The 9,396-nt window shown below is 46.6% G+C and overlaps 1 protein-coding gene across 1 annotated transcript; it reads right to left on the bottom strand.

The window, feature by feature from the left end:
- Positions 1–501: 501 nt before the first annotated feature.
- On the bottom strand, positions 502–8,134 carry LOC309537740 (phospholipase A2 inhibitor gamma subunit B-like). The gene is made up of 5 exons (XM_082232734.1): positions 8,039–8,134; positions 6,553–6,675; positions 5,025–5,174; positions 1,802–1,948; positions 502–847 (listed from the first exon to the last, which is right to left on the bottom strand). The coding sequence occupies exons 1-5, from the start codon at positions 8,088–8,090 to the stop codon at positions 567–569; spliced, it is 753 nt and encodes a 250-aa protein (XP_082088860.1). The 5' UTR covers positions 8,091–8,134; the 3' UTR covers positions 502–566.
- Positions 8,135–9,396: the final 1,262 nt, after the last annotated feature.

Genomic DNA, 9,396 nt, shown 5'->3' with positions numbered 1-9,396 from the left:
ATTCTAAATGTTTCTTCTCTGTATTTTTTTAAGGTTGTGCAGTCCGCTTTACTATACACAATCCAGTTTATTGATGTCTTTCTCACAATAAGTGGTGTCCCACCTGCCCCAGGGGCGGCAGAAAAATGGCACTGGCATCAGCACCATTTTCCAGCAAGCTCTCGCCAAAATCTCATGAAATCTAACCAGAACTTGCTGCCATGCCAGTTTGTGCTGTTGCCACGCAACCTAGGGAAGGGATGCTTCCGTGTGAGTTACACGGCACGGCTGCTGTGCCATTCCCCATTTCACCTCAAGTGGCAAAATGGGATGCACCATCCCTGACAACAAGGGAGCCCAAAGTTGACACTTTATTGATTAAAATTGGACATGGAAATCTGGCTAGGGATTTCACTCCTGAAATATATCTCCTATCTCCAAGCACTATTATTTTTCCCCCAACAAATGATGCATTTGAATAAACAATACAACACACATTATTTGCCATATATATTTATTTTGGACATGATTCAATGACCTCATTTGCACCTGAAAGTCAAATACAGCCTGTCTTTGAGGAGGAGCTTCTAGACTTCTGGAAAGAAAGCCTGGGAGTCCTCAGGCTGAGACCTCCCCTCTTCAACCACTAGGCCGCCAATTTCCATAAATGGCGGGTTCTTCTGGGCTATGGAGGTTTGCCTTCCCTCAGCTACAAGCTCATTGCCATCGTCCTCCATTGCTTTGGTGCACTCTGCACGAATAACCGCAATACTTAATCTTTCAATAAGAAATTGAAACAACCAATCAGTCTGCTTACAGAAAGTAGCTGTTGCACAGCCTCGGAGAGCGCCCATTATGTCAGCTCCCCCTGTTAGGAAAAAAACACACGCATTTGCTTTTGGAATCCAAAACCCTCTCCCTCAAACAGAAGGGTGGGCAACTTTTTTTCAGACCAAGACCCTTTTTTGATTCTGGGTGACCTTCTGGGAGGTGCACATGCCAATGGAAACATATGTAAAATTCACCTTTACACGGCAGGCTATTTTCTAGATACATTCAAATCCCCCTCTTTGTCCTCCCTCCAGGTAACCAAGAGTTCAGGGGCAACAACCCAGCCAGGCCATAGCATACAGTAGGGTATGAAGTGGGGCTTGTGAGGGGTGTGGCCTAGGGAGAGGAGGTGTGGCTAAGTAGGATCTGAAGGGCCAGAGAAAGAGAGTCTTAGAGGGATGCCCTTGGATCTTGGGCCTGTGGGTCTCCATCCTTCCTCCTCTTCCAAATGAAAGTACAAATTTTAAGATGTATTTTTATTTAACAAAATCTATATATTGCTTGATTGCAGTAAAAACTGCTAGGGGCTTACAAGAAATATTTACATTAGCAATAAAAACAGATAAAACCTGAAATATTCTCAGAGTTGATTTCATGCTCTTTATATCAGCTCATGATGAACAGGGAGTGGCTATATAGACATTATTTACACAATGGGTCCTGCGTGATTGGCTGATTCAACTCCCCTCCTGGAGCCTGATTGGGCTGCTGCTGCAGGCCAATCAGCTTGCTGATTCACTTCCTTCTGGAGCCAGATTGGGCGGCTCCTGCAGACCAATCAGGGTGCTGCCATCTAGGATCCTACTTGCCTATTGTTCTAGGATCTAAGCTCAGTATATAACGTGGGTCTCCTAATAAACTTCAGAACCCTTAATAAACTAAGTACCCTAGCGTCTTTTAGAGGAAGCCATGACCGCTCAAAGTGGCATGATACTGCTTTAAATGCATAGTATAGATGGGCCCCAACTGCACTCCATCATACAAGGCTCACCGAAAGTAAAATGAACCCCAAAGTCGAAGCATTGATCCTCCTCATTTCTACAGTTGACGGTACTGATGTACTCGCACACGTCTGTGTGGGATTCCAAGCAAGCCGGGCACTTCAGCCCATTGTCCTTCCTCTTCTCATGCTCAGGAACTGTAAAACAATCACCACACCACCCCAAGATGGGGGTCAATGTATTTCTTTCGCAGATGCAAACCACAACTTGCTGTATGTAAGGGGCAGTAATTGTTCTCCTCCTTCAAAGAGGGATGTGTACCACCTTCCAGCACTTCTCCAAGCAGAGTGCTTCAGCCATGCTTCATTCATCCAGGGCTACATTAAGGCATGGGGCAAGAGATTTTGACTAGGGCCACATTCACAGCATACATTTCAAGCACAGGGATACCACTTTAAGCAATTGGGCTTAGCACTGAGCAGCATTGGGGGGCATTCTGAGAAACAAAATGGCAGCCACAGATGCACACAAACGATGATAAAATTCTACAAATTGGCCCTCTTTCTTAGAGTGAAAAAGAGAAAGAGAAAGAAAGCTCTCAGCAGTTTTATCCTTTAAAAAATCTCTTCTGGAAAAAGATGTGCTTAGTTCTAGGTAAAATAATGATTTCATAAAGATAATAATGATTTCAATAAAGATAGTAGGTAATAAGAGCTATTGTGTGGGGTTTGATTGCTAATCCATTACTCTGTGAGGGGGATAGGGGTTTTCCTATAAATTCTCAGCACCCTTAATAAACTACCTCTCACATAATTCTTTGTCCTAGTGTTGCTATAGGGCTTTCAATAAAAGCATACACCAGGGTGGGGAAAATGGTAAGGCGAACCACAAAATGGTGCCTCCTCCCACCAAGGAAGGAGGAGTGAAAGAACATCTTCATCAAGAACAAGGGTGGGAGGAGACTAGAGTTCAAATCTGTACTTGAGCCATTACACTTGCTGGGTGACCTGGGGCCAGACAATGCCCCTTAGTCTGATTTATTTCACATGGGTGTTTGAGGCTAAAATGGTGAGCAGGAGAGCCAGACACGCCACCTCCAGCACTTTGGAGGAAAAGGTAAGATGTAAAAAGCAGGATCTCTGACAACGTTATATGGAATTAAAATTAGGCCACAATTTTATGTAGGAAGACCTTGGCTTAGGTCTTGGGCGTGTATCCCTCCCGGCCCCCCAACCGGGGGGAACTGAGGCTCATCAGGGTAAATGGGATAAGAGGGTGCTCTGTGAGACATACCGTATTTTTTGCCCAATAGGACGCACCGGCCCATAGGACGCACCTAGGTTTTTTGGGGGGGGGAAATCAAGGGGGGGATTTATTTTTCCCCCAGGTTTGCGCAGCCATCCCCAAGCTAGAAGAGGGAGACGGAGCGCTCCTTCTCTTGCTTGCTTCTCCCCCCTGCCAGCCTCCAGATCAGTTTTGGGAATAACGGGGTGGCAGCGCTCCACCACCCCGCTATCCCCTGAGCTTGTGGGGCTGGCGGGGGGGGGGAGAGAAGCAAGCTTGCTTCTCCCCCCTCCCTGCCAGCCTCCAGATCAGGTCGGGGACATCCCGCCGGGCTTGCAAGACTTGCGGATAGCTTCCTGAAGCCTGGAGAGCGAGAGGGGTCAGTGCGCACCGACCCCTCTCGCTCTCCATGCTTCAGCGAAAGCCTGCATTCGCCCCATAGGACGCACACACATTTCCCCATCATTTTTGGAGAGGAAAAAGTGCGTCCTATAGGGCGAAAAATACAGGCAGCCAAGCCCATATCTCCACACACAGGGTAGTTCACTGACTACCTTTCAGTGTATGGCCAGTGAGACCCATATATATAACCCCTTTAAGAGGGAACCTGGAATCGCCACCACAGGGGGGTGAGCCACCCCACCCCCCATTACAGGGAAGAAAGGACTAAAGAATTCCACCCAAGGCCATAACCATTGTGACAAGTTGCTATGGGGAAGACAAAACCTGCCAATGCAAGAAAATTTCTTCCCAGTCCTTCAACAGCAACCAGTCAAAGACCGTAGTAGCACCTACTAAACAGGAAGAAAAAGGTAACCTGCAAACAAGAAACATTAAACAAAGGGAGGGTAGGGAGGGTGAATCTCCGGATCCGAATGCCTGGCTATTGTCAGCTCCAGCCCCTATTTATAAATGGGGCTGGCTCCACCTCCCAGCAAGAAACTTGATTACTGAGGCTGGGTGTGAACCTCCAGAAATTAACACTGAGAGGCAAGCCAGCCCCTGTTTGCCAGTAAGCTCCCTGGGAACTGTAGCACCACGCACGATCCCGCAAAGGGCACCAGCAGTGTAAAGTGTGAATGCTCATTTTTGCACCACCTGCTTGTTCTCCCCTTTGTGTAGATACTGTTCCTCTATAGCTTAGTAATTAAGTGGCACAGGAGCCCATTGCATCTAATAGATCTTTATTATCATTTGCTTTTACCTGAAGATATTAATTCTCTGGATGCAAACCTAAAAGAAATCAGTTCCCTCTCACACAAGAAGGACAGATGCCTCTCCTGCTAAAAATATCTCTACAAATGGAAATGCATCAAAGAAAATGGGTCACTCTAGGTTTGGGGGCTAGAGCACTGGGAAACCAATGAGCCAGTGAAGTGTAGTGGTTAGAGGGTTGGACTAGAATCTAGGAGACCAGGGTTCAAATTCCACTGTAGCCATGACACTTGCTGAGTGGCCTGGGGCAGGAACCATCTCTCAGCGTAACCTATTTCACTGGATATTTTGAGGCTAAAAAGGTGAGCGGGAGCTCAAGCGTTTTGGAGGAAAGCATAGGAAGTAAATACCAGAAGCTGCTACAGGAGAGGAACTGTGAGTAACATTATGGGAGGGGTGTTTCTAGCACTAAGGTAAAACTGTGACGCTCCCTTGTAATTTTTGCTAATGAATGCTGCATGTTGTTCTAGTAATCTTATTGGGATTTTGGGTTTTGTTGTATTATTTCCTGCCACCCCCATACTATGGCTCCAATGCATCTCTTCTGGTTCCCTCTGTCAGTGGCTCCTCCCTGTCCCACAAGTCTGAATCAGGTTTGAAATCTTCTTTCCTAGTGCCACCCTCAGGCACCTCCTGGAGCAACTGGCTGCCACCACTCCTCCTTGTCTAGCCAGTCCCTGACATCAGGATACTGCCAAAAACTTGTTTGTCTTTCTTTGAATTCTCTCATTGCTTGAGTTTTGTGAAACCATCTTTCCTGATGATGATACTTACCTTCGGGACGTCCGCTGTTGCACATATCTGTCTTGCAGCAGGACATCTTGCTGTAGATGTAAATTGAATCCATTAGGGAGCCACTGGAATAGTTTGCATCACACAACTCTGTCTTGATGCAGGACTTGAGAACCATTGGGATCGTGTAAACTAGTAAAAAAGAATAGGAAGGAAATAACTAGACCTGGAGACAGGGCTGGCGCACTCATGAGGAAAGCTTTGATTATCACCTTATGTGGCAGGATCCACAGGGGCAGCAGATCTGACCGCCAAGTAAAGAATTGCCTGATGTTGCTGCCTTTGAAGCTGTGGTGTGTAACTTGAAGGCAAGATCTGCCACCTCTTCGTCAGTTCCTCTCCCCCATTTGAGCCACCCAATGCCCCTGTCATTCATGGCAGGGACCTCGGAGCTCCTTTCTGAGGCTCCCTCCACCTTCGCTGGTGTCCATGGAGGCACACAGCCTCTTTTCTCAAGGGGTGGTCATTCTCTCCAGGAGGAAAGATGCAGCCCACCCTCCCAAATGAAATCCACAAGGCACAGGATTCAAACTCACTCAATCTTCGCCTCACTATATCTTCGCTTGCAGAGCATGGCTGCCTGCGCTGCCTGGCTGTCTTCGACTGGGAGGGTGGCCTCCGTCTTTCCAACTGTGGTGAAAAAAGCAGCCAGGTGGCAGCCAAGACGACAGCCAAGACGACCTCCACCCAGAGCGTGCACCTCACCACTGGCTTGTGTAAGATGGGGGCTCCTTCAAGCTTCTACACTGAGCAGTGGGCAGCCATGCCCCCCTCAATGGGAAAGGGTGATGGAGCCCATAGTACACCAGGTGAACAGCTGGGATACCTCTCCTACTCATGTGCAAGCAGGAGCGGGGTCATGGCTCTTGCAGCTGGGGAGGGGGAGCAGTGTGAGCCAGTGGTGGGCTGGGGTTTCTGCAAAACTGTTTGGCTGAGGTGAGGGCAGCGGTGTGCTCTTAACCCAAGCAGTTTAAGGAGGGAAGGAGGGATGAACAAGTTTTATAAGTCTTGTCATGCAGCTTGTTTCTCCCCTTAACGGTATGAGGGACAGACCATGATGATGATTTCACTCAGTGATATATCGTTGATGAAACTGCCACCCCTCCTGAGTCCCTCTGCCTCCAGCTCCCGGCTGCAGCTTGTTTAGTTTTTCCTCATCGTGCTGGGTGCTGGAGGCAGAAGGACTCAGGATCGGCGGGGTTTCCCCCACCGATTTACTGCTGAGTGAAGCTGTCATCATGGGCTGCCCCTCATACTGGTCCTGCGGCGACATGTCAATAAATCGCCCAGGCCTAATCTTCAGTCATCTTTTCTTCCCGGTCTGCGGGGTGGGGAACATTTCATGGTTTTCCTCAGGTAGCCAATTGTGTTGAGCAGGCCCTGCTTGGAGCGGAAAGAGAGATCTCCAGTTTTATCTAATTGTTTTATCTAAAGGCGAAGATATGGCCTTAGAAAGTGAGTCAGGGGGTTTACGTTTTAGTGGTCAAAAAGGTTGAAAGTTCTCACTCACGCATTTTGCCAACTCCAACAACAGACATGCAGGACTGGTCACTGGACTCATCACACTCCTCAATCTCGCTGCGGCAATCTGTTCCTTCAATGTTCCAACAAGCCTCACATATCAGAGATGCCACTGCAGACAGGGAGTAATGGGTTTACAAATCCTTAGCAACTATGTAGGGGGAATAGGTCTGTGTCAAGGTACAGAAATACAACACTTTCTGCTACAAACCCCATCTTACGAGAGGCAGCAAAGGCCACCAACTTGGATAGCTTCGAAAGCGGAATAGATAAATTAATGGTTACCATCCTCAATTGATATATTCTTTCTCCAACATTGGAGGCACTATTCATCTGAATACTAGTTTCTAGAAAGGTCCTGCACTCAGGTCCTGCTTTCGGGCTTCCCATAGGACCCATGGCAAGAACAAGATGATGGACTAGATGCGCCATTGTTCATCAGTGAAATTTGCTGCCAAGGAGTGTGGTGGAGTCTCCTTCTTTGGAGGTCTTTAAGCAGAGGCTTGGCAACCATATGTCAGGAGTGCTCTGATTGTGTTTCCTGCTTGGCAGGGGGTTGGACTCGATGGCCCTTGTGGTCTCTTCCAACTCTATGATTCTATGATTCATCTATGTAATGCTTTCTATATATATTCCCTCTGTAGTTCTTAAACTCTGTGAATGGGGGTGGGCCTTGCATTGACCAGAGTATGATTGTCCATGATGGCTCCTGCAGGCTGAGGGAGAGGACCAGTAGAGAAGGTGTTGGGAAACCTTTAACCCTCCTGAAGTTGTTCTACTACAACTCGCATCAGCTCCAGCAAACATAGTAAAGGCTCTGATAAGTGCATCTGGTACCCCTAAAACCTGACTCCACTCAGAGATTGGGGTGGAGTGTAACACCAGCAAACTAAAACATTGAATTTGGGTAGGATAATTCCACTCCAAAATATGAGATCTTCTCCTATCATATACATTGTCTCCTATCATAAGTTTTTACAAATGCAAGAAACTTACTCTTTGCTTTAGATATAAGCTAGTATTCTGGTTTATCAAAGAGTGAGCTACTGCCTCTCTTGCTCCCCCAATGTACTTGGGGATGCCACACCTCTCTGTACGCATTTGGTTAAATAAAAAATGAATATTGGGAAGAAGAAAAATCTATCATGGAGGATCCCTTGTAGTTTGGCCTTGTGCTTTATTCTTCTCCCTTTCAAAGGAACCACAACTCATTGTTACTTTCTTCTCCTACTTTAATGGCTGACTGCCCGCTTAATGTATGGATTTGGTTAAATAAAAACAAATATAAATATTGGGAACAAACTATCCTGATTGAAGATCCCTTGTAGCTTGACCATATGCTTTATTCCTCTCCCTTTCAAAGGAAGCACAAGTCCTTGTTCCTTTCTTCTCCTGCTTTAATGGCTGACCCCCCCCCCCACTTAATTCCTTCCTGGAAACATGATGAACAGCACAGCAGCTGTGGTTCTGCTCACCTGGATTCAGAAGGGTCAAGAGGAGGCAGGAGATCAGGAGTGTCTTCATCATTCTAGAAAGCTGAAGAACCAGGAAGGAGTTCTGGGTCAAGCAAGGAACTGATGCAGAAAGTTGGGGAAATTTATAGAAGATTGCAAGAAGCACTTTGACAGTACCCAGGAACAACGTGTTCAGGACAGTGTCACAAATTGCTAGAATTCTAATCATGCTATAAGCTAATGTAAAGCACAGTGTTGAAAACCAGTTAAATCTCTTCCCCCTTCCAAGAACTCCAAGGACAGGTCCCTCCTAATCTGTTCCAGCCTCAATTTCTCAACCCTGGATGTGGGGAAACGAGTCCCTTCAGGTTACAGCACTGAAACTGGATTAGGTTTCTGGAAGCCAAGACAGTTTCCCTGACAGCATGAACTTTTTTGAAGGGGGGACAAATGTCTCTCCAGAATTTCCTTTATTGTGCATTTATAAAATGCACAGTGACTCACGATCTAGATTTCCTCAGTCCCATTAAATGCACTTGTCTTTGGGGTAAAGAATTGGTCCACTTGTTCTTTAACATAAGTTGGTTACACTTAAGAGCAGGGGGTGAGGTTGCAGGCCTCTGTCCAGAGAAGCTTGCAGATTTAAGGGACGATCTTTTACTGGGGCTGGAGCCAGTGTGGTGTAGTGGTTAAGAGCGGTAGTCACGTAATCTGGGAAACCGGGTTCGTGTCTCCGCTCCTCCACATGCAGCTGCTGGGTGACCTTGGGCCAGTCACACTTCTGTGAAGTCTCTCAGCCCCACTCACCTCACAGAGTGTTTGTTGTGGGGGAGGAAGGGAAAGGAGAATGTTAGCCGCTTTGAGACTCCTGAAGGGGAGTGAAAGGCGGGATATCAAATCCAAACTCTTCTTCTTCTTCTTCTTTTCTTCTAAGAAGAATGAGACTCCCAGATATTGGTAATCACAATGGAGGGGGTGGGGGGGAGTGACATTGGGCTCATGTCCTCCTCCCTCACCATCTTCTTTTTCATATTCTTATTTAGACATGTTTATTGTAAGAGGGAATTATTATAAGATGATGTACCAATGGTATTTAACTCCAAAGTGTTGCGTATATAGCAGATTAATTGCGCTGCAGAAAGCATGCTGGGGAGACCACACATTCAGGAAACAATGAAGAAATGCAAAAAAATATTTTGCTTGGCTTTAGTTGCAAAAACAAAAACTCCTCTTACATTAAGTCTGTAAGTATGACCCATTCACCAGAGTACTGAGAGAGGTACACACTGCTCTTTATATCCAATTGCTCATGCAGCTTAATTAACACAACTTAACAGCACCTGCTATACTGTTTCACAGCTGTAAAACTAGACCATGAT

This window comes from Podarcis vaucheri (genome assembly GCF_965113315.1).
Source record: "Podarcis vaucheri genome assembly, chromosome: 7".
Classification (NCBI taxonomy): domain Eukaryota; kingdom Metazoa; phylum Chordata; class Lepidosauria; order Squamata; family Lacertidae; genus Podarcis; species Podarcis vaucheri.
The sequence above is the reverse complement of the archived record's forward strand: the minus strand, read 5'-3'. Positions and strand labels throughout refer to the sequence as shown.